Raw genomic sequence first — 24,228 nt, 5'->3', positions numbered from 1 at the left:
GATAGTTGTGTTCAATTCATGACAGGTTGTTTTGTTTTTAAAGTTTATCCTTTGAAGGTATTATTTTATTCAGTCGTAAAATAGTCGAAAATAGTCGTAAAGCTCTATCTATCTTTTATAAATGTGATCAAACTAAAGACTCTTTGAAGACACAAAGTATGCAGTGCCACTCTATAGGTGCTCAAGATTAATATGAGATTGGCAGAAACTGCGTGTGTTACGTCCGCTTTAATATTTCTGGGCCTGACCACATAAGTACATTACATGAACGAAATGCAAAATGCTGGACATGTTACACATGAGCAACACATACACAACAATAACACAATCAATGTTTCTTTCTGACGTTTCTTCTTGTCTGTTGCAGGTTTGTCGAGATTATTATCTATAGGTTACTGTATGACTATCATCCAAGCAAGCTTGGTTTACTTTTAGAAATGTTGAAAATTCATTGTATCTGTTCATCGTTTGCCCTATAGCATCAATGACTGAAAGTTAGACAAATAGCAGCAGAACAGAGTCAGACCGTTTGAGAATAACTTAAAGACACGCTTGTGTATTATTGGCTGGATTAGTTGCACATTGTCGTTGCTTGGCACACGCTAGATCATGGGGCAATAACAGGTAAAGACTTCAAGACTGGCTCAGATCCCAATGGCTCACTCATAAGAAACATTACAAGCACCAAAATAAAAAATAAATATATCAAAGTTAATATATGTTCTTAAAATAATATATACAGTAATATATAAGGAGAAAAGTATTGGGATGCCCCCTTCTAATAAATATGTTTATCTATTCTAGTTGTTCCAAAAATACCATACAATACCACATCAAACAACTTCGTTTCCATCTTTGTTGTTCTGAAACGACTCTGTGTACAAATCATTGATTGGTTCAGGTGAGTGTTCGGCTGGGTTCTTCCACACCAGACTGAATCAATTGTTTATTTTTGAACATTGCTTTGTGCAACAGGCATTGTCATGTTGGAATACAAAAGGGCCCTGGCCAAACTGTTGCTATAGCATTAGAGCACACAATTCTAATATCATTATAATGAATTTCATTAGATCGCTGTGCTTATGGAAATGACTAAAGTTGTCAAACCTGTTCATCAAAAGGGCTTATGTACACCAATACTTTTGTCCATGTATATATGCCAATGTCATTATGCTATCTACTGTATATAAAAGTGTCTTTCTCTACATGTCATTATAGGTCATACACACATACACTTAAAAATAAAGGTGCTTAAAAGGTTCTTCACAGCGATGCCAGCCATAGAATACCCATTTTTGGTTCCACAAAGATCCATTAAGTCAAAGGTTCTTTAAACGACCATCTCTTTCTTACTTTTTATAATCGGAAGAACCTTTTTTCGCCACAAAGAACCTTTTGTAAAGCAAAAAGGTTCTTCAGAAGTTAAAGGTTCTTTATGGAACCAAAAGGTTCTTTGGCATCGAAGAACCTTTTGAAGCACCTTTTTTTATAGTGTCCCAAATGTTGTCCTAAAAACGTGTCCCTCACACATCTTTTACAACATGAGCATTTGGCCAAACAGTAGAAAAACCAGAGCGCTCACAAAGCTGCAAGAAGCTTTATAACCTTTAAGTAGGCCTTTCTAAAATGTTAACCATGGCTTAATATACAGGGATATTGGAGGACCAAATTCCTTTTTAAAAATGTTGACCAATAAAGTAATGGCACATGCAAGTGTCTGCCCATATATGCAGCCACAACTTTGACAAAACAACATTTAATGAATATTTCCTGAAAAGAAGCAAGTTTACATATCATCTGTGGCATGATGGCACAAAACAATTTTAAGAATGACTTCAGTTTCTAAAAAAGAATGGAAAATGTGTTTGCAGTGTGCATAAAAATCTGCTTGGCAAAATAAGAAAATAAGTTGGAGGTGGAGAATACGTGTTAAAATGTCATTTGTGACATGTTTCGAGTCTCAACACAATACGTTTAAAACAAGGTTTGCCTCCAAGCTAACCAGGATTGCCAGCCACCAGTACATGTTGTGTTACAGTCAGAGGCTTGACAATAACGATACACCTCCAGCAGTGTTCAACACCGGCATTACCAGAAAGAAAACTCCTTTGCTGTGTGCCAGCCTGGACCAACATAGAAACACACGCGGTTCCCTCCCTGGTCCATCTGCGTATCTCTAAACGAACCACCAGCTGTTGAGATCCTTCACCACTTTGTAGTTCTGAAACCTTTTAATATATTCGCAGGTCATACAGGAATGTTCCAGGCCAAAACTGCTATGCGTTACAATAAAATTCTTTTTCCAGGTAAAGTGCTGCATATATAAGTCCTCATTTTGGTCCAAACTTTTCAGATGATCCGCCAGATCTTTTGGGGTCTTGAAGTCGTCTATGTGGATGAATGCTCCACTTGGGATATACTGCTCGTAGTTCTCTCTGGGCGGGCCAAGAACCACAGGAACCGTGCCAATCCTTAGAGGGTTGAACACCTTTTCCGTTATGTAGTCTTTATGAACGGAATTCTCAAAGGACAGGTAGAATTTACAACTCCCCACCGTCTTCGAATAATCATCCTGATTAATACGTCTGTTGAAGTGTCCACCGTAGCCATCGACTGCGATATGCTTCGAAAACTCACTAAAGAAATGTGTCCGTTTATAGTTGGGATTCCAGTTGCTTACTATCCAGCATACTAATTTATCTTTTTGGGGGATTGTGTAGTTTATCTCCTCACCGTTGGTCTGAACTAGTGAACCGTACTGTACTGGGATATCCGAATCTCGGCGGTAACTCGTAGTCAAATTGAACAGTTCCTTTAGCTGAGGATAATGTTGTGAATGGGTTGGAGACTCCATATTCCACCAAACCCATTTCTGGAAGACGGGTCGTGGTTGTTGCGGAATGTTGGATATATCCCCTGTGATGTCTCTGTGATGAATCAGAACACCGTCAGCTTGGTTATACAGGTTTCTGTCAGCTGTTACACGACAGCCGTCAATGTTGTATATTGTACAGGGTAAAATGGTGAAAGGGGCACCAAAAGGCCACATCCAGATTAAAATAATGGTCTCTGGATCACTCTTTGCTGTAGTCAGTTTTGTAGCTGTTGTAGTTGTAGGTGGTCTTGGCGTTGTCGTTGTTCCAGGGTGTTGTCCTTGCTTTGTCTCCGAGTCGCTGTTGCAGTTGTTGTTCGAGTCTGTTTGAGTATAGTTCTCCATCTTAAGAAGACGGAGGCAAAGTTCTGCACTGACATTATTTGTCAGGACCTGAGCAGCAGGACATTTAAACCAAGTTCTGGTTGGTTCGTGGTACATGCAGAATATTGCCACGAAACATGCCAACACAACTAAGGCGATGAGCACACTCTGGGTTTTGGAGGTAGGTTTGGGCATCCTCTTTATCCTTCACTAGAGGGGAGATACATAGAAGTTAATGAGAAATAGAGACATTTTAAAGCAATAGTGAAATTGTGTCAGAATAAACCTGGTTATATGTAACCAGTTTTTACCGTTAATTTCACAGTCCACTTTTTGTGTTCCGTAAACCAAATAACATTTTCTCTGTATTTTATACGGTGGATTTCTGGCTACCACAGCTGCCAGTTTTTCACCGTAAATTTTACGGAATTTTTTTTACAGTGGCATGTCTTCACAGACATACTGTACTAGGCCTACACACAAATGAAGAGTTTGGTTCCAAATGTTTTAAAAATGTTCAGAAATCATGTTTTTTTTATTGAACATTCCAATGAATATCAATCAAAGGGCAGTTGGTTTGTTTTGATTTAAGCCATAATAACAAAAAATACAGCGAATTTACACAATAAAAACATGGTAACATAATAAAAAACATGATATTTGAAATATTTTAAAAACGAAGTTTTGTTCATTTTGGAACCAAACTCTTCTATTTGTTTAGTGGTCACTTAGTTCCTGATAGGCAGGTTTGTTCGTGTGTAAGAGTCGTCAGAAAATACAACCCTCAATTTTGAAAGTGCATTAACTCTTGGCTAAATTTGAAAACACAACGTCTTTACATTTAGGCCTATTTATAATGTTTTTTGTTATAGGCTATTAATAATTTTATGTGCATTTTGTGACCATGCCTGTGAAAAGTTATTCTTTAACCATTACGTAATGTAAAGAACATTTTGTGAAAATATCATTTTGATATCTTTGATATAGACCGAGTAAGGCCATGTCAAAGATTGTAATCATAGTGAAATTAATGATTGAAATCAAACTTTGAATCACGAAAGTTTAATTTATGTCCATTGCGAAATGACTGTGCGAATACGGTCGTCACTTTTTCCACTTTGGATGTGCTGAATTAGTTTTATGCTCCAAATGAACACAATACACATTATCAAAAATAAAAAGCGGTTTACTCACATATTCCTCTTCCGTGTGATTATTAAAACAGGCGAAAAAGTCGTGTAACCTACCTCTGTTTCAAGAAATATATTCCTGGTGTCACGTTTAAGAATGGTGCACCCGAACGTCAGGTAGGTCAGGTGTGTCCAGTGGAGCGCGATTTCCTCCCACCTGACGTCCCAGTCAGGTGGGATGTATCGCGGTTTGCATGTATTCAAATGTCTGTCTGCAAAGTCCTCTTTGTTGTCACTCTATTCTTCGTGTCAGAAAACATGATCAAACATCTTAAAGCGCACATATCAAAGTGTGGTTATGTAACTGTACAAGAAAAGCTTATGGACATTTACAGCGAATTATGGATATACAGAAATGGCATTTTGCGTCTTTCACAGGTATAAAAATGTCCATGCACCAAGAAAGACTCAAACTGTTGTAAATTATGTAAAAATCTTTTTTTTTTTGCTACAAACGTATCAATAGACAATACGGAGCTTCTTAACCCAAAAAATAAAATCTTTGTCAATATTCTCTCTGTATAGGATTCTCTGCAAATTTAAAATGTTAATAATAATAATCGTGCCTGAGAGTTATTCTTTGTTAAAATGAAAGTGTTACTTGTGTACTGGTACTAGCTGATGTTTAATTCTTATTTCAAACTAATTTGCGATTTATACTAATCATATAAATAATAATAATACCGTATGATATAATAATTAAATTCGATTTACTTAATCATTTTAATAATTATCTTATCGAATAATAATCTTTCTGTGCCATTTCAAGATATTTTAAGCCACGGTTGGATCAAATGTGGACAAGCCCATATTAACTACAGGTTACTTTTAATCAGCTTTTGGGTGTGTTCATATTTGACTCAACGTTGAAACTAAACGTTTTCCTTTTTTGTTGCACAAGACATTTTCCCTATAATTTTTGTCTCATTGAAGAAGTCTCTTTCAAACACAGTAGCAGGTGCGGTCAGGTATCAAAAACGTTTATGGGGGAAGCGTAATGCAGGGAACTTCCCTCTTGTGCGAACCAGACAAATGCATGTGAATTATCGTGTTTCACTTGGTAATAAAGTGAGTGGAAATGTAATACTTGTTCATTTATGTCAAATGTATGTGATGGTCGAGTAAAATACAAGCACATGCGCCATTGCGTCACGGTTTATTAAAAATGCAAAACGCATGTGACACGAGCTCGGCAGTGCACCTCGCATTTACTGCGTAATACACTTAAGCCAACTAATTCACTAATAACATGCTTTGTTATTAAAAAATATAACTTGAATTTCGTTTGGAAAATGTTCTTGTATTTCAACATTGGCACACTAGTAAATTGTTAATTTGATAAATGTATATTTTTATATGGAAACTTTAACAACTGCGTTCCAGAGTTATTGGTTGAGGTGGGGCATATCCTCCAAAGTGGAACATAAGGTCTTGTTGAAATGTCCACACTTGTGGTCTTGCTGCGTTCCAGACACATCGGATTTAGGATATTTCCCACCTCAAAACCGGAAATAAAGTCTGGATTTATTAACATTAAAACATTGCCGTTACTTATGATTTATTAACATTTAAAAAACATTGGGGTGGTTTCCCGGACAGGGCTTTAGTCTAGTCCCAGATTAAAATAAATGTTAGAGCTGTCTTAACTGAAACCATAAAATATATTGGTGCCATTGTTTTGTCTCAAGATGCACACCTTTAAGGCATGTTTGCAAAACGATTTAACTAAGACCTATTCCTGATTTAACTTTATTCCTGATTTAACTTAATCCCTGCCTGGGAAACTGCCCCATTAAAGGGATACATCACCCAAAAATGAAAATTTTGATTTAGTTTCATGGTCTGACCACTGGGGAAAATCATTTCTAAAGCCATGTGCAGAAAATGAAGGAATGTCTCAAAACATAAACCTTAAAATTACATTATGCTGAAATGTCACATTACAACATCTGTAATAACCCAGATAGCAGGTATAAGAGGTCTGCTAAAGATCTCAGTAGGGGCTAGCGCAGGCCTCTCTCAAAGATCTGGGCCCGTATTCTTAAAGCTTCTTAGAATCCTCTAAGAAAACTCTTAATTTAGCTTAAAACTTCTAAGTAGGAGTCTTAGTTTAAAAACGATTCAGGACCAATCTGAGAGAAACTCTGAGCAAGGAAAAGACTTTTATTTTAGTGAGGAGGCGGGGCTGACCCCGTTGCTATGTATGACACAGTCTTTTAAAGACTGTGATTGGTTGGTTGACCAAGAAGGAAAAAAGTATAGGGTATAGGGTCATTAGTTTGAAATTGCGCATGTCTTTTTTCCTGTTTTACTGTACTCATGCACACGTGCACACACACACACACACGCACACACACACACACTATATATATATATATATATCTTTCTTTTTTTATTTACCATGCTGTTAATGTCAACTTATTTGATAGAAAATGAGCAGTGACATAAGTTTCTGTAAGAGCTGTATTTGTTTGTGTGATCACTATGGAAGGTTGTGACAGAACCAAATCATCTCCGCTGCATAGCTGCATTTCTCCAGTTGTTAATATAATGTAGTGATTTCTTCTATTTCTGGCGCTATGACATTTCTGCGCTGTTTTGGAGATGTTCGCGTGTCTCTAATAGGATCGGTCACAAACATCTAATGTGTTGTGTCTTATTAACTCACTGTCATTCAATTCAATGTCATTTTATTTTATAGCGCTTTTACAATTTGCATTGCATCAAAGCAGCTATAGAAGAAAACCAAAACCAAGATGATCAAAAGCTGAACACACACACACACAAAATCTGATAAACCTTAAAAGTAAAATGGAAGTTGTCATGCATTGCAACACATTTCTTCTCACTTTTCGTGTTTCGTCCATTTTCTCTGCTGCTAAAGAAACTCTTAAGTCTCTTAAAAGTCCTCCTCGCTACTCCTAAAATTTTGGACCTTAAGAGCTCTTTTAAGGGTTAAGATGCTTTATGAATTACATTCTTCTTTACTAGGATCTTTTCTGTAATTCAAAGGGGAAACACCCACATTTCTAAGAATTTTCTTAGAATTTTGTCACTAGGATTTTTCATGAATATGGGCCCTGGAGAAAATCTTCTGTGTAAAAACATCTGATAAACGTCTTAGAAAATGCAGTTTTACATCAATTCTAAATCATAAACATCTTACAGACATCTTCTAGATGTCTATATGACATCTGACAGAAGACCTCTCAGAGACGTATTGCAGATGAGCAAACAATCCAAAAAATACATCTTGCAGATGCAGATCAAATGCAGAAATAAATTACAACCGATGGAGTAAAATAAAACCTCTTGTTTAAAAAAACACATTTCACAGTATTCATTTATCAGAGTTTGGTCAGTTGTGCTGGGTGGGGCGTCACTATTGCTTTTTTCCCCAGTCGTGCGTTTTTGTTTTCACACAAATAAACCACCACGAAATGATTTCACGGCAATTCTTGAATATTTTATGTCACCCGTTGACAAATGACAGAAGATCAGAAAGCTCTTATCATCAGCTTTTATTTCAACTAGTTGATCCAAAGACCAGCAGGTGTGAAACGTACAAGCTCGAGTTAAGCATGGAATGATGATCATGACAAGAACACTCTCTCAATGCGAGTAAGTTACAGTATACTCCTCTACAGACATGTACACTGAACCCTTCTGGCAGACAGTAGGCGATTAAGGACGAGAACATTTTATCTGTTTTCAGGGATACAACATCAGGTTATTAGTCAAAGCCTAAAATATGCATGGCTGCCTGAAAGTATTGACTATATTACAAGCTTTTTACAACTTAAAAATAGAATTATATCTATCACTACCGTATCACTCTATGTACTTTAAATACACTTTCTTTCTTATAAATCTTAAGTACCGACAAGTTAATCAGTAAATGTAAGGCAGAAGAACAGGGGCAATGTAGTGGAAAGGATTCAGTATTGTCCGTTTAGCTATACATGATTTAGAGTTGGTTACAGACATATGATAGCCCCTCATAAAAAATACAAAAACATGCAAATGTTGGTGGTCGGATTGAGAACAAGCATGTACAGAATATACACCTGGAACAATCAAACAATGACACTGAACAAATCCGCCTCAAATTGTAGATATGTTAGGAAGCATCAATGCCAGTCTTGAGAAATGGAGAGTTCGCTTTATCTTTAACCTACATCTCTGTGGCTAGGTGGAATGCTAAGAGTTAGTGCAAAGACAACCAGTTAAACATGACTGGCTAGGTAGTTACCACAACTCTGTAACGATATCAGACAACCGGTCTTGTCGTCCAAAAAGCAGATGTATTTAAAAAAGCAGGAAAACAGGAAGTTTACGTGCATGCAAATACACCCATTATTTTTCTGAAGGGTCTGTTTCAAAAAGCAGCATGCAGTGAATCCACAATGGCTGATTTTACCATTCATCCCACATCTGCGTGACTCTTAAAATTCCAGTTGTTCTTCCTCAACACAGTGGCCGTCTTCTATCACAACACTAACCCAAGACACAAATTCACAGGCAGAACATGAACAAGGTTTGCTCTTTTAGCTCACAAGTTAGCTCACAAACATCAAAGCAGAGGATATAAAAAGGGCAAAGCCTCGCCAGCCTGTTACGACGTAATAACAAAAGCCAGAATTCACATTGCGGGTGAGGATACGGCACAGAGCGTGAGGCATATCGCTGGACGACATCTCCAAACCAGGTTAATTCAAGACCCGCCTTTAAAGCAACCATTAATAAAGGCAATCAGCCTTTGACTGACGGGCCGTGTCATGCTGTTTGGGTAAATGCTAGAGCACATTCTCTTGGCACTTTTGGACCCGTCGTAATTCTGGTTCATTTAGCTTATCGTTCTCTGCCTTTGGAGAGGGTCATGAAGTCCAATAAACCTCCTGAGAGAACTTGAACGAAACGTCTGTTCCCTGAAAAAGGGGTGCGTCCGAGGAACGACGACAACAAAAACTTCTAAAGCAGTTCATATTTTACAGTTCAGTTCACGCACGTCCGTGTGACTGACATTATTCACAGTGCATCATAGGGGTAGCAATTATGAAAAAACTATATGTATGTCGCCCGACGTGGTAATTAAGACATATTTGCAGAGGCTTTCTGCAGTTTCCTTCTCCAGTGCTACGCATTACCGCCATACAGGATTTGACAGCATGACTATCAGCAAGACCTCCAAACGCATATAATCTAATGTGCAGAAAACAGGTACCTAAAAAAATGTCCCTTGACATTCCACACAATTAAAGAGTGGTAATGGGAGATGGAGCTCGCGTGAACGTGGAGGAATGTTATCCGATGGGGAATGACTGTTAATAAGGTGCAGGCTTCGAGGATTTACATGTGCATGTGAGATTGTCTATGAACGTATGGGTCTGAATGAAGAACACTCGTCGCTGATGCAGCCCAGGCGACCGGTCACAGTGTTTACCTCCCCACAGGCGGTAAGGGAGGGGCTCCTCTCATTACTGCAAAAGAAAGAGAGACGGGTATCAGTCCAAGCTCATGATCAACCACATCAATTCTGTATCCTTCCTTAGACACCTTAGAAATACCAAGCGGTATACAACAGGGCATAGGGCATGGAACCCTGTATCCCACAATGCAAAGCGCTTTGACATTTCATTGCCACTGTGAACTGGCTGTAATTTAAGTTCATCGCTTTTAATCTTTTAACTAAACCCGGTGCAGTTGAAAAGTTCTCAATTTTGTTTGGAAGCATACCTCTAGACTCACTCCTGTTGGCTTTGCTCGGGTAGATCTTAGTGAAGTGTCTATACTCTTCTGGAGGAGGGAAGTCGTCCAGAGGATGAAAAGAATACTTGGACTCGAAATCATCTGTTGGAAAAAGAACAAATCGAAAGGATTAAACTGACTCCGTCATGATTTATAACTGTGCTTAACTCTTAGATCAGTGGTTCTCAAACTTTTCAGATCAAGTACCACCTTATGGCCGCCATAGAAAATTGTATGAATAAACACTTAAATTAATAGTAGAGCGATGAATCTTTATCTTTACACCACGTCCTCCAATTCTGATGTATTATTAAAAATACAAACACTTTTATTTACCAGCTGTTGATGTTTTTCAAGTTAGTCAGCAGTAATAGTGGACATTTAGGCATTTGACAGACGCTTTTATCCAAAGCGACTTACATTGCATTATACTATACATTTGTTTCTGAGTATGTGGACACCAAACACTTTTCTGTAGTGCACTGTAAACAGAGCACTGTAAATGACTTTTAAATGATTTTTGCCGTGAATGTGGGCGCCGCCATGTTTGAGCTGTTTGTGTTTAGACTGGCTAGTTAATATTTATTATGGAACCAAAAGGTACCAGCTTAATGTGTGCAGTTAGAGGTTGCCATAATAGCCGCTACAAACGCAAAAAATGTCTACAAAACATTTGTTTTTACCTTAATCCACGCACCAGAGCTGAGTCTGGATGTCACGCACCCCATGATCTGGATCCATTATTTTAGCCTACTAGATGCCCTTTCTCCTGGACAATTCACCTTCTTGACTACAATAACTAATAAACATCGTTCAAAGGCATTTACGGTGAGAGAGACACTAAATGTAGAAAAATATCATTATTATATATCATAGATTATATATAAACAAAACATATTTAGCACAACTAAATAAACAGGATGTTTAGTGTTTATTGGTATAATAATATTAGCGGGTTAAAATTTAGCTCTTAGCATTTTTATATGTATTTAGCAGTTTAAAACTTAACAGGCTAAAGCAAACCTTCCTGCTAGCGGATCGCAGCTGCATGACTAAGTTAACAGTAACGGGACATTTTCATTAATTTGGCAGACGCTTTTATCCAAATCACATTTTACATTTTGTCAACACGCTACAACAGTACTGATAGCCTAGTTTACCAGGCCATGTTACTATGAGGATTAAAGCTGAAGTAAACAAGGGAGAGAATGAACAACATGAAATCAACTTTATTTAATAGACATAAAAACAGACAGTTATTGGTTATTTAGAGATACTAAATTTGGGACTTTCATTAGTTGTCAGTTATAATCATCAAAATTAAAAGAAATAAACATTTGAAATACATCAGTCTGTGTGTAATGAATGAATATAATATACAAGTTTCACTTTTTGAATGGAATTAGTGAAATAAATCAACTTTTTGATGATATTCTAATTATATGACCAGCACCTGTATATTTATGAGCAGCGTTTTGTGTATATTTACACATAGAAACACACCTTTTCTGATTTATTACAATTTGTATTATCATAGTTGAACTACATCATGGTTAAACTGCAGTTACTATAATGCAACTATGGTTAATTTGTGATTCCTGTGCTTTAATGCAAATTCTATAGCTAAACTATGCTTACTATAGTAAAAAATATCGATAATTTTCATAAGGGCTTTTATTGAGAAATCAGCAGATCATGCAACGCATGTACTTTTCTGAAAATATGCACACAGGAATTGATAAGAGGAATTCAAATTTTAATCTCAAGGACCCGATTCCTATTCCTTTCGATTCCGATCTGATTCCTAGCCTTTCGATTCCGATTCCAAATTGGAATTGATTTTCGATTCCCAACCCTATTCACAACATAACGTAAAGATATAAAACTTAACAAGAGAATACGCCTGCCGTTCATTCTTGCTGTGAACGGATTTGAAATGATATAGCGGTGTCTTTTAACAAATATGAACTTCTCAGCGATTCTCTTCTTTTTCAAAGTCTCAAATATCACATTGTTCGTCCTCATGCTCATTAAAATCCGTCACAGCAAACAGCGAATACTACTAACACGCTCACATTGTGTGTGTCTACTTGTCAATAACCAGCGCTAAAATCCACGGAATTCCACAGAGTTTGATGCCGGACCACTGTCTTAGATGAAGCACATTTGTTAGAAAAGAGCTTCTCTGAGCTACATTAGGGTTAATCCACAGTTTCTAGTTAGAAGAATATATTTAATTCAGAGGTATGACTGTAGTAATATCATCTGAGGTGACAGCTGTTTATCACAGCTGACGTCATTTCAGAAAAAACTGAGGTTTCTCTACATGATGTGATGTTGAAATGAGATCGTGAGGGAGGGCGAGACTGCAGGTGTGGGTAAGAGCGAGTTTAATGGACTCACCTACGAAGGAACGGGAAATGGAGGTGTGTCCATTGCGGATGGGCGGTGGAGGGGGCGGGGGTCCGGCTGGTGTGCGGGAGGGGGGAGGAGGGGGCTTGCCTCGGCTCTGACCGTCCGTAGAGCTGCCGTGTGTCCGGTAAGGAGGTGGTAGAGGTGGAGCGTCCCGTCCGTTCCGCGACGGCTGTCCGGGAACTGGAGGAGCTAACAAAAGGCATTGAGACATAAAGAAAAGTAAATATATTCATTAATTAATTATTAGGGGTGTGACGAGATCCTGTGGTCCGACCTGTTTTCATTACTGTACAGAACACGCTAATAACTGCACAAAGTATGTGCCTGCTGCTGTGAGCTACAGAGACCGGCCCGGCCATTCGTGCTAGTTTCCCACCGTCTTTCTATATAAACACTAGACGGACGGGTTTCAACATTTGCGCGCATCTCTCGCGTCTAGTGTTTACGGCAGTTGATGGCAGTATAGGGCCGGGGCGATGTGTTTAAAAAAATATATCGATAATCGACTTTAAAATCATCGCGACGTCCGATCATATCGGGTGCAAGTTATGCCGTTAAAACAGCGACATCTGCTGATGGACAAAATGCTTCGTTTACACGTGAACATGCCAGCTGAAGATAACGAGGAAATTACATCGCTTCCTTTGCCAAGTGCATTCCAGATGTCTACATAATGGCACGCAAATGCCCTGTTCACTCCAAAGTCTAAATTCCAAGGGCTCTGCCCTTCGAAGGAGTAGGGCATAGGAAGGATGACTATATTTGGAATGTTGCCCGTGATGGTTAGGTACGAATACACGTACTGTTACACCCCTACTAGATAACCTCGTCTTTTGCGTTGTTAGTGACAGACTAGTGTATAGCTTAAGGGGTTAGTTCACCTAAACAGGAAAACTTTTTTTAAGATTGAGCATCCAAGAGGGACAGTAAAGATGATTTAGAGCGTGGGATTAACGTAACTCCACAGGTTCTGCTTTTAAACTTTCAAGACATGGCACCTCAAGACACAGAATTATAAAAAACAGCCCTCACCTGCTCCTCGTCCAGGAGGCTCTCGCGCTGGAGGCGGGGGTCTGCCGGCCTGTGGGGTGGGTGATGGCGGTGGAGGGGCGTGTCCCCGTGTTGGAGTGTGTCCTCCTGCTGAAGGTTTCTTGCTGAGCGAGTTGTGTCTCTGGGGTAGCTCAGGGGCGGCTTCGTTCACAGGACTAGACAGGCCGTTTGAAACCACGGACTGCTGGCGGTAAGGAGGCGGCGGCGGGGCCAGGGAGGAGGAGGAGGATGAAGAAGAGCGGCTGCTCGCGGGCGACGGAGGAGGTTTTACTGGAGGAGGTGGTGCGTTCTCACGCACGGGTGCCGGAGAGGGTCCTCTCTGACCAGGAGTTGGCGGAAGGGGTTTCTCGCGGTTGTAGGAGGCCGCTGCGGCCTTCTGATGCGGAGCGGTTGGAGCGTTTCCGCGACGAGTCATGAGGGGCGGAGGAGGAGGGGCAGAAGAGCTGTGCTTCATGCCTGAAGAGGGGCTGCTGCCTCCACCGGGTGAACGGGAGAGATCGGGCAGGGATGGTCTCTGGGAACGTCCGGATTCTGGAGGAGAGCCCTGTTGAGAACCGCTGTCTGGATCGTCGTGACCTCCAGGCGGGCGAGGGGCAGTGGCACGTGTGCCAGGAGGATGCAATGCAGACCTGCCTGCAGAACCATCTTGAAGACACAGCATCCGTTTCAAATGGAGCATTAACAATAAATAACATGGCCATAAAATATATTTATAATGCTATTAAATACAAATGCAACACTATTATAATAATAAAATGATTAACATTATACAGACTGATAAGGAAAATTTACAATTTTGAGAACACACCCAAGACCCATTTTCAGTTCGAGACCCTGCAATCAAGCACGGATGCTTTACAAGACATTAAAGAAAACACACAGTAATAAAATGACCATCACAAATGTTTTGTAAATGCACACACCTCCCACTGATCGCAATTTTGGGACACCACCCTGAAACAGCCCCCCCACGGGCTGGACGGGTGCAGACGTTCCTCCTGACATGACTCCACTTCCTTTTGGCTCTGAGGATCACAAAAACAACGCTCAGAGATCATAAAGCATCCTTAATTCTTCAGAGATTAAGGCTTTAATGCATTTACCTCTCAAGACCCAGCTGTTCTTCACTTACTTTCAATAAAAGGTGCACTCCTATCATTGACAACACCAACATTCTTCAACTTTGACCCTTTGCAGATATCAGAGAGCAACGCCCCCCTGCCCTTCGCTTCATCTCGAGTAAACTTAGGAGTCGTCGTGTTGGCCTAAATAAATAATTTCACATTATAAACACTGACAACCATTACCAGGACAGCCGATTTAATGACACAGATGATAATCCTACAAAAAACCCTTACGGTTATTTTAAAGAAAGCTCTGATACTACAGAGGTTCAAATGTCTGTTCTTATAATTAAATTTAAGCCATGTAATGTAATGTAATGCAATGTCTACACAACTTTACCAGCCAAGCACATTTGATTTACACATCGAGAAATAAATTAAATTCGAATCATGATCAGAATACTCACCTGGTTAAAGGTGAGAGGATGAGGGGGTCCACCAGGGGGTGGGGGGGGAGGGGGAGGAATGGGCATCCTGGATCCGTGTCCGGTGTTTGGAGCTGAGTGTGTGTCACTCTTAAAATTTCATGAAGACAGTCAACTAATGAAACAAGTATAAACACATGACATCTTATTAACCTATTTAAACATTTACATAGGTACCATTATCACAGTAAATATGATGGCATAAAGACAAGACATTTTAACAGCCTCAGGTTTACATTTGCGCATTTGGCAGACGCTTTTATCCAAAGCTTCACACAGTGCATTATAAGGTGCATGTTTTTTTATCAGGATGTGTTCTCATTGACTTAGCTAGCTAGTGCAACACTCCATTGAGTCCAGTTGAGCTGAACATTGAGTTGAGATTCAGTCTGTTGCAATGCATCATCACTCACAAGTGTTAAGTATAGTATTTATTCCCCCTTTAAATGTTAAATGTCAAAAAGTGCCACAATCAGCCTGAATATTGTTCTTTACAACAAGCTACTCAGTGCATTCGACTAGATTTGTACTTTTTACTGATTTTGTTCTTTAATAAACCATTTTAAATCTGCTGGCCAACAAAAGCTTTTTGATCTTCAATAAGGTTCCTCTGAATAAAAACATTCTACTAAGTAGGGCTGGGTATCGAGCCCGATACATTTTAAGTACCGACTGAATTGCCTCGATACCATCGAGTATCAAAAGACGTCTTGTCGTTCGACACCACACTTCGATACTAATAGCGCGCATACAAAATTTGCGGCAAGACAATTGCTGCCAAAATGGGCAACATGACAAATCAGATGAAGCGATGTCCACCAGAAGACCGAGCCGGTGCCGTCATCCTCCTATCTCTCACTCTCTGCCACACCTGGAGGCTCCTGCCACAGAGCGTCCTTCAACACACCCACCACACAGTGTAGGGTCCATGACTTGTACTAATGAAGTTAATGTTTCTGTGTGCGGTGATTTAGGTCGCTTTCACACTTGAAGTTTAGTTCGGAACGGGGCGTGGTTCACATGAAAAATCGCTAATGTGAAAGCTGTCAAGCAAACCCGGGTGCGCACCTGGCTACCGAACCCGAGACTACCTGAAGGAATGGTCTGAGTTCGGTTGCTATCGAACTGTGGTGGGGTTTGCATGAATAAGAAAAGAAACACGGACCCGGGTGCGCACTTGATGAGGAAGTGACCTGCGCATGCGTTTAAGCCGATAACAATGTATTTCCTTCAATAAAACACATGTAAGAGATAGGGATGTAACGATTCACCGTGAGCCGGTTGAAAATCGGTTATAATGAGCGACGATTCAAATCGGTTGAGGCTTGAACTGAATCGCAATACATTTTTTGGACAGCAGGGGCCGCTATTTTCACTGCAAACCTAAACGTGGATGCTGATATTTCTTAAATGCAAAAAAATCCAAGAAAAGCACAGACAGTTATTAATTTGTTATAAAATTGCAGTTTAGTTTTTTTATTTGAAATAAAACATTATTTTATCATACAAAGAAACGTGAAGCATTTAAGAAATAATGCAAGGGACGTTGTTCATTTCTAATTGGTTTCAACTCATTTTTTCAAAATAAATCGTGAGTAAATCGTGAATAAATCGCATCGTGAGATCAGAATCGTGAATCGCATTGCATCGTGAGCTGAGTGAATCGTTACATCCCTAGTAAGAGATGATAGTGTTGATGAGTGTTTACCTTGGATTCGAGCAAGAGTGCAGGCTGCATCGTATTTCAGCGTTGCGAGTGGAATCAGAGCGGCAGGTCAATGGTAATCCACTGTTTCCTCAAAATAGTTTGTTTGCAAGCAGCAGAAAGCCGTCTGCATGCAACGCGCATACAGTAAACCCAAATGTCATTTACTCTGCTGCGCATAATAGAATCAAATTAATAAAAACACAATATATTGATCTGTTTTCTGTCATGCGCAGTGCACATTTTTGATGACATAAGACGAACGCAAACGCACCAGGGTTCGACAGAATCAAGTTGAGTCTGAAACCAAACCAACGCTGCGGGGGGCGCCAGTGTTGCAACAAATCCTGTAACCGTCGTTTTCTGTGACCCTAGTAGGCGCTGTTGTCACTGTGCAAATATGGCTCTCACTAAATCCTTGGTGTGTGGCTTGTTGTTTTTGACTAAATCCTTGCTGTTTCGAGTCTTACGAAACCCTTACCCTAACCCTAAAGTATCTAAGCTACATATGTTTCTTAAACTTGCCTAAAAAACACGGCTGCATGATGTCAGACTCGGCTGCGTGATGACGTCAGACTCGAAACACCAAGGATTGTGACAACAGCGCCTACTAGGGTCACAGAATACGACGGTCACAGAATTTGCTGTAACACCGGGAACAATTGCACTCAAGCGAATGAGACGAGTGGATGAAATCATTGAACAGCGCACACACATAGAGCGCTATGGTAAACACGGAAGTGCAAACGTGTATCACACGCGAGAACTGTTGCGGAGACTTTACCCGCACCAGCATCATTTCAAACATCAGCTTAACCAGAGCGAACGAGACGAGTGGATGAAATCATTGATGAGCGCACATACAGACAGAAACGCGTGCATTAAACATGAGAACTGTTGCGGAGACTCTGTACTAACATAAACAACATATAACCAGGGCGAATGAAACGAGTGGATGAAATTATTGATCAGCGCACGTACATGGATCGCTATGGTAAACACGGGAAGCGTAACGAGCGTGCACCACGCCAGATGTGTTACTGAGACTGGCCATCTTTTCTAAAATTAACACTATTTAACTGCCGCAAACGAGTCAAGTCTGTGAGAGGAGGCGGGGCTCTGTTGTTACGCTTCACGTGCAGTGTGTGTTAACTCACTGTCGGAAAAGAGAAAGAGAGCGGGAATGCTAGTTCGATACGTGGGACATGGGTATTGGAACAGTTTCAGATTTTTCAGTATCGAAATATAGATATTTTTGACAACACTAATGTGTATAAGTTATTGTTCTGTGCGCAGTTTAAGTTAGTCCTATCAAATGGACCTAAATTAAATTTGTTTGAATGTATGGCTACAGATAGCTCGCTAAATTAGTGCTTAATGCTTTAAGGCTGACAGTAACTGATTAAGAAAACATAAAGACATCCCATTTTTTCATTTGATTTTCAGAACAAAATGAACTTGTTTGCATTTACATCAATAGTGTTTTATATTTTTTACTTTATTTGTTTACAGAGGAGGCCAAAGCTCTGCCCTTAAAGAACTGTTTGCCATGGAGGACAGAAATGACTGCTAGCAGCTCTACAGAGAAGATTCAGACATACAGATGACTTCCATCTATACTGTCCTAAGGAGTGCTGTGATGCTGTCTGATGTGCCAGCACCATCCACGCCCTCAGAGAGTACATTTTCTACTGCTGGGGACATTATCAGTCAGGAGAACTCTTGTTTGTCTCCAGAAAAAGCAGACTTGCTCAGTGATTTAAAGATTTGAAGTATGCAGCATAGTGAGCCTCACATACTGACTACAAACTGTTTATTTCCCACTGAAAACTGTTTCAACTTTATTAAAACCATTTATACTAATGTATGGCGTGGGTTACATTTTGTTACTTTTTACTTAAAAAAAAAAAAAAAAAAAGAGAATTGGTATCGAAAAAGGTATCGTTTAGGAATCGGTCAAAGTATCGGTATCAGAATCGTATCGAAAATGTTTGAACGATACCCAGCCCTACTCCTAAGCCTTTGCAAAGAATACATAAATAACGTTACAAAGACTCATAATGTACTGACACATGTACCAAGCCAGTCTGTGTTCGTGTACTTAATGATTCATAACTACAGCAAAACGGGGCACATTATCCTCCAATTTTACTCTTCTTAACAAACACAAGTATGTCGCCTTATTAAATTTATAATAGAAACCAGAGCTACTGTAGTTAATACTGTAAAATCACAATGAATTCATAAGGCATAAGGCAAAGCAAAAACCCCACAGAAAATGTATGTCATATTTAACCAGAGATTTAAACTAATGTTAATAACTGTGGTACCTATGAAAAAATAACGGTACAGTGTGTAAACAACTCGGTCTGAATTATACAGTTAACATATCGCATGACATTTTGCCCGAATACACCATTCCGCTTTTTTGATAAACTACTCAAGCATTAAAGGTCGATTGTGGCAGGACTTCTAAACCTTTAATTCGTTTATTTTGACATGTATTTTATTTTGAATTAGCGAAGCTTTAGCTTAGCTTAGCTTGGCTTGGCCTGGCGCTTGGCAGGTGCGCCTGTCACGTCAGGACGTTTCCCAAATCACTTATCGACTGCATGTGAATAAATGTTTCGTCAGTCGATATAACTTAATTCGACAAGTTTATCAGATGAATCAGTGCAATGTTTAAGCCTACTTTTCTCCGCAGCGTCCGACGATTTCGCAAACTGGCATCTTTTACATGGTCTCGCGCGTCAATAGCCTTGATTCGCTCCTGCATCCGGCCCGGAAGTTACGTCACCGTAAGGCTCTGGCTACGCCGTGAACCGTTTAATATTTAAAACCCCCCTATGTTTTCCTTTTCTTCTTGCTGAATGAAGTTATCTTTTTGTTCCCTGGTACTTATAAATAACAAAAAGTACACAGGTTTTGACAAATTAGGATTTACTTAAAGATATGATTTAACCTATTATTGTGATTTTCTTTCTTTAATTTTCTGGATATATAATTTCATATTTTATTGTACGCAAACCCACAATGTATTTGTTCTCTTTTTTGTCAATGTAAATGTTTATTGTAAAATATTGTAAACGTTTAATATTGTTGTTATTATTATTCATACACGTTGTGATTATACTGCTATTTTATTATTATTAATAATAATAATAATAATAACAACAACAACAACAAGTCTATAATTATTATTATTTATTTAGGTACTATATATTGTAAATAAACATTGCTGCTAAAGATGGTCTGACAAAAAGTGGCCCAACTGACAACACATGTTGTCTCTAAAATCTGTTTTTATACATTTTTTATACATTATTGCAGTCTCATCCCTAACTTAAAACTTTAAAAGTAATATCAATGTTCAGGCTCTGGCTGAATCAAATCATTTAAAAAACACATACTAAACCCTATGCACAACATAAAATGAACCAATCTTCATTATACAGTTGCTTCACTTTTAATAAATCTCAAGGAGCTGGCACAGTTAATTTCATTCGGTTTATTTATTTGAAAAAAAAAAATCAACTTCATATTCAGTTAAACTTTCTTGTACATCCTGTGCATTTTTGTTTCTCGCAGGAGGAAATGTTGAATTGATAACTGCATTGAGCACTGAAACCTCACAAATCACTCCATGTCAAAAACGCACAGTTTGTGTAATCTCATGACACAGGGCAAGGTTGCCTGAATCCTGTTTCTCAGGTTAGACAGTGAAAAAGCATAAATCTGGGCAAATGGTTACAGAAAGCGAGTGAAACAAGTTTCTTTCATTACAGTTCAAATGGAAAGATTAAACGTTGCATGAATGACGCTAATTGTTCTTTCTACTTGAAAAAATAACCGAGAATCTTTTTACTTTGTGAGAAATACGCAGACTATTCAGATGACCGGTGATTCTGAGATATGAAAGTGCTTCGTCTGGAAGTCCAATATTTTTCTTGTGCTGTTCAACATTTGGATGCATATGAATTTAAAGAGTTATCTAAAGGTTGGAGAATAATGTTTACATGAATTATAACACTGCAGCTGCTATATAATCATCAACCAGCAACCATACTTTACCACAGCTCTGCAAATGCATAGCTAGGCCTAGTGTATAAGATCTATAAACACTCATCATCTTCTGACCACATATTTCATGTCATTAAAAAAGGACATTAGCACGCATGTCGAAGTATGTACAATGATGAAAAACAATTTCTGAGTAAAAAAATATTTATAGTTTTAGGATGTTGTATAAACAAGCATTAACAGGATAATTTTGTTCTTGTGTAGGGGCCATTTAAAGAATCTCTACAATGTTAATAGCACTTACGTCCTGGTCTGTAAACCTTATTTTCATTCGGGCATAATGAAGAGTATGTGCTAACGTTTCACGCAAAACAAAACAACAAAGCTGAATACTTATTGTACGAAAGCAATAACATCATTTTGTTTAATGTCATTGTGCTACTGAAACTGTAGGCGAAAGCAAAATTTATAGATTTATATAAAATAAACATAAAAACTGTTTTAATACGGTTCTCTAAAATAGACTACGCAATTCACAAACCTGTGAATCCTAAAATACATGACAACATTTATAATGTTGTATTATAGCAGTGACAAAAACTCAACAAAATAGGAGTCAAATGTTTTACATGTATAATGTGCAAAATTAGTTGTGAAATGCAGCAACCACTCGAACTTGCAAGTATGTGCTCTACAACGTCAGGAAAATCAGGCCGTTCCTGTCGGAGCATGCCTCTCAGCTACTAGTCTGGACTACTGCAATTCTCTACTGGCCGGCCATCCAACCAATGCAGTCAAGTCCTTGCAAACGATCCAGAATGCAGCTGCACGTCTAGTTTTCAATCAGCCTCAAAGAACCCATGTAACCCCTCCTGATTTCACTTCACTGGCTGCCAGTTGCCGCCCGCATCAAGTTTAAACTGTTGACACTGGCCTTCAGAACGATAACAGCAAATTCGCCCGTTTACCTTAACTCACTGCTCCAGGTCTACATCCGCCCCCCCCCCCAATGCCTTTGACAGTATTTCATCCCATCATTACATGAAATCATACGCCTTTTCTTGTAACTGAATATCAGTTTCTTTCAAGAAAAAAAACATGACAAGAATGTAGGCAAGCAAGTTTTTCCATGGAAACGTTGCCCTAAAAATCCACATTACACTAGTACTGTCCTCTGAATCGTAAATGGGTGTTGTTTTTTATCAAACTGAGAAAATGGGTGTTGTTTTTTAACAAACTGAGACGTGCAGACACGTAGACGGAATGTGGCAGGGCATCATTGTCAATCATGTTGGCTTACAATGACAGAGATGAATAGCGATTATGACAGCAAAACCTAGTTCCAGTCGCTGGACTTGTTCTTTTGTTGCTTTTGTTATTTTGATTTGTTCTACTCAATAGCAACACCTCAGAGCCACAGATTGACAGGAAGCAAAAATCAAAACCCTGTCGTGGCTGTGCAGCTAGCTATGCTACATGTCTAGTTTTCTATCTTTGGACAAACAATATAAAGTACAAAATGTACATGTTATGATCACATGCTCATCGCATCACCAACACTTTTAGGCTGTCACTCTGTTAGTAGCACAAGATACTGAAATGAGTTAGGCAGTGCTCGAGAGTTCACATCACAACAACCAGTGGTGAACCAAAGCAAGTGATGAATTTTCTTCTTCTTTCTTTTTAGCACTGCACACTTTCACGGCCTGGATCACACCTGCTGCAGGGAAGAAACCGCGTTCATCTGCTTCATTCGACCTGAAGGATGAAAGAAACACAGTAAAGAACTGGACATGACCGAATAAATATAGAACCAGAGACTGTAAATTGCACTTCTTAACCTGCTGGCAGTGTTGTTATAGAGGATTTGGGTACACCTGTCGAGGGTCATAGGTCATTTCTGCCATGTATTGCTCATGAAGCTCAGGGTCCAGCGGGAGACCATCCAATGGTATATCAGAGTAACCATAGGGATGGTATACTGGATCCAGCTCTTAGAAAGAGAGAGAGAGGGAGAGAGAGTTTAATTACAAAACATTTACAATCCCCGTGTAACTCGCCCTAAGCAAGATTACTTGAGAAGTAAACCCCTAAACTTAACGTCACTGGTACGAAACGCACAACAATGCACGAATGAGATCGTACGAATTCATACGAATTAGAGACTCTACCTATTGAACACCAACTGAATAGCCTTGAAACATGCAGCTTTAATGAAGCTTTAATGAAGCAATGAAGTCATTTTCTCCAAAAAGTAAGTCGGGTGAGATTTATTAAATGAGAGCATTTGATTGGTCAAAACAACCCGATTAAAGGCTAAAGTGCAGAACGATGTCATAAAAATCAATTCGCTAGATCTTTGGCAGAAGCGGGTGACTACGTTTTTAATTCTTTTTTTCTGTAAACACGAATTATGTGCATTCTTCGTGCACCCTAGTTTATAGCTAAGTAACATCTTCATACTAAAAGAAGGGCTTTTGCACGATTCCAAACCTATTATTTGTCTCTTATTTTATACTAAGGGTGGAGATATGGTTAAAAATGTGTTTCTTTAAAAACAATGTTGTGTCTGGACTAACAAACGATTCGCATATCTCACCTTAAAAAATCACAATGACATGTTTTCACAGAACCTGAAAACATGGAGTGTAGAATCAAAAAATGTTAATCTACACTCCAGATTTGGAAACCAAAAAAGGTGTTGACAGATACAATTATGCATACAATTATAACTGAAGTTCCCTTCTGATAAATGTGAAACACACGCACACATGTGCCAGGACTCATTTATCATGTGGCATTGTATGTGAAAGCTCCGCGCTCTAACGCAGCGAGATGTGATGGGACAAATAGCAATTTGCTGCCGTGTTGCGTTGCGTACTAAAGCAAAAGTTTAGTCCATTCACAGCCAGAGAAAGTGCTGGGCTGTGTGTCGTACTCTCAACTCACCATCTGGTATGTATCCGGGGTCAAGGGGCATAGCAGCATGTGCCTAAAAGAAAGAATGTAAACATGTAAACAAACTTCAGAGATCACAAATGTGACACAGTAGCCAATGAATACCAGAAAAGTATAGTGCCCTCAATGCCATGATCAGGTACAAAAAATGTCTTTTCTCCCTTTTCTGCATAGCGCCTGTGTTTTAGTGGCATCTAGTGGCAGAGTAAAAACAAGCCCTTATCTTGAAATACAACATTAACATGTAATAATCATTATAAAAATATCTAAGACTTGAAATACTTAAAACAGACGTAAAAAAGGGTTGCCTTAATTTTTACACTAAAATTTTAACGATTTTTATTTTTTAAGAGTGAATTGCAAAAGCTGCCAATGTGTCCACTGCATCCATGGGAAC

At 39.1% G+C, this 24,228-nt stretch overlaps 3 protein-coding genes across 6 annotated transcripts in view; all 3 read right to left on the bottom strand.

The window, feature by feature from the left end:
* Positions 1 to 81: 81 nt before the first annotated feature.
* Positions 82 to 5,120, bottom strand: LOC130566773 (4-galactosyl-N-acetylglucosaminide 3-alpha-L-fucosyltransferase 9-like). 2 transcript variants are annotated; one of them, XM_057354529.1, is made up of 2 exons: positions 4,391 to 5,120; positions 82 to 3,406 (listed from the first exon to the last, which is right to left on the bottom strand). In XM_057354529.1, the coding sequence occupies exon 2, from the start codon at positions 3,389 to 3,391 to the stop codon at positions 2,177 to 2,179; it is 1,215 nt and encodes a 404-aa protein (XP_057210512.1). In that variant the 5' UTR covers positions 3,392 to 3,406; positions 4,391 to 5,120; the 3' UTR covers positions 82 to 2,176. The 2 variants fall into 2 exon arrangements, with proteins under 2 accessions (XP_057210512.1, XP_057210513.1); XM_057354530.1 differs by having other exon boundaries at positions 4,444 to 5,119.
* Positions 5,121 to 7,892: 2,772 nt separating this feature from the next.
* wipf2b (WAS/WASL interacting protein family, member 2b) lies at positions 7,893 to 19,672 on the bottom strand. 2 transcript variants are annotated; one of them, XM_057354528.1, is made up of 9 exons: positions 19,546 to 19,582; positions 16,857 to 16,980; positions 15,131 to 15,263; positions 14,732 to 14,864; positions 14,523 to 14,624; positions 13,582 to 14,244; positions 12,538 to 12,738; positions 10,123 to 10,236; positions 7,893 to 9,866 (listed from the first exon to the last, which is right to left on the bottom strand). In XM_057354528.1, exons 3-9 carry the CDS (start codon positions 15,194 to 15,196, stop codon positions 9,826 to 9,828), a joined length of 1,320 nt encoding a protein of 439 aa, XP_057210511.1. In that variant the 5' UTR covers positions 15,197 to 15,263; positions 16,857 to 16,980; positions 19,546 to 19,582; the 3' UTR covers positions 7,893 to 9,825. The 2 variants fall into 2 exon arrangements, with proteins under 2 accessions (XP_057210511.1, XP_057210510.1); XM_057354527.1 differs by lacking the exon at positions 16,857 to 16,980 and having other exon boundaries at positions 19,546 to 19,672.
* Positions 19,673 to 20,346: 674 nt separating this feature from the next.
* The window catches only part of jupb (junction plakoglobin b), a 45,393-nt gene continuing 41,511 nt past the window's right edge, over positions 20,347 to 24,228 (bottom strand). For both annotated transcript variants that reach the window (XM_057354753.1, XM_057354751.1), the window contains 3 exons: positions 23,823 to 23,865; positions 22,715 to 22,866; positions 20,347 to 22,631 (listed from right to left, as the gene is read on the bottom strand). In XM_057354753.1, coding sequence (XP_057210736.1) covers positions 22,730 to 22,866; positions 23,823 to 23,865 — 180 coding nt within the window. In that variant the 3' untranslated portion in view covers positions 20,347 to 22,631; positions 22,715 to 22,729. The remainder of the gene's footprint in view (positions 22,632 to 22,714; positions 22,867 to 23,822; positions 23,866 to 24,228) is intronic.

This window comes from Triplophysa rosa, linkage group LG16, assembly GCF_024868665.1.
Source record: "Triplophysa rosa linkage group LG16, Trosa_1v2, whole genome shotgun sequence".
NCBI classification, from domain to species: domain Eukaryota; kingdom Metazoa; phylum Chordata; class Actinopteri; order Cypriniformes; family Nemacheilidae; genus Triplophysa; species Triplophysa rosa.
The sequence above is the reverse complement of the archived record's forward strand: the minus strand, read 5'-3'. Positions and strand labels throughout refer to the sequence as shown.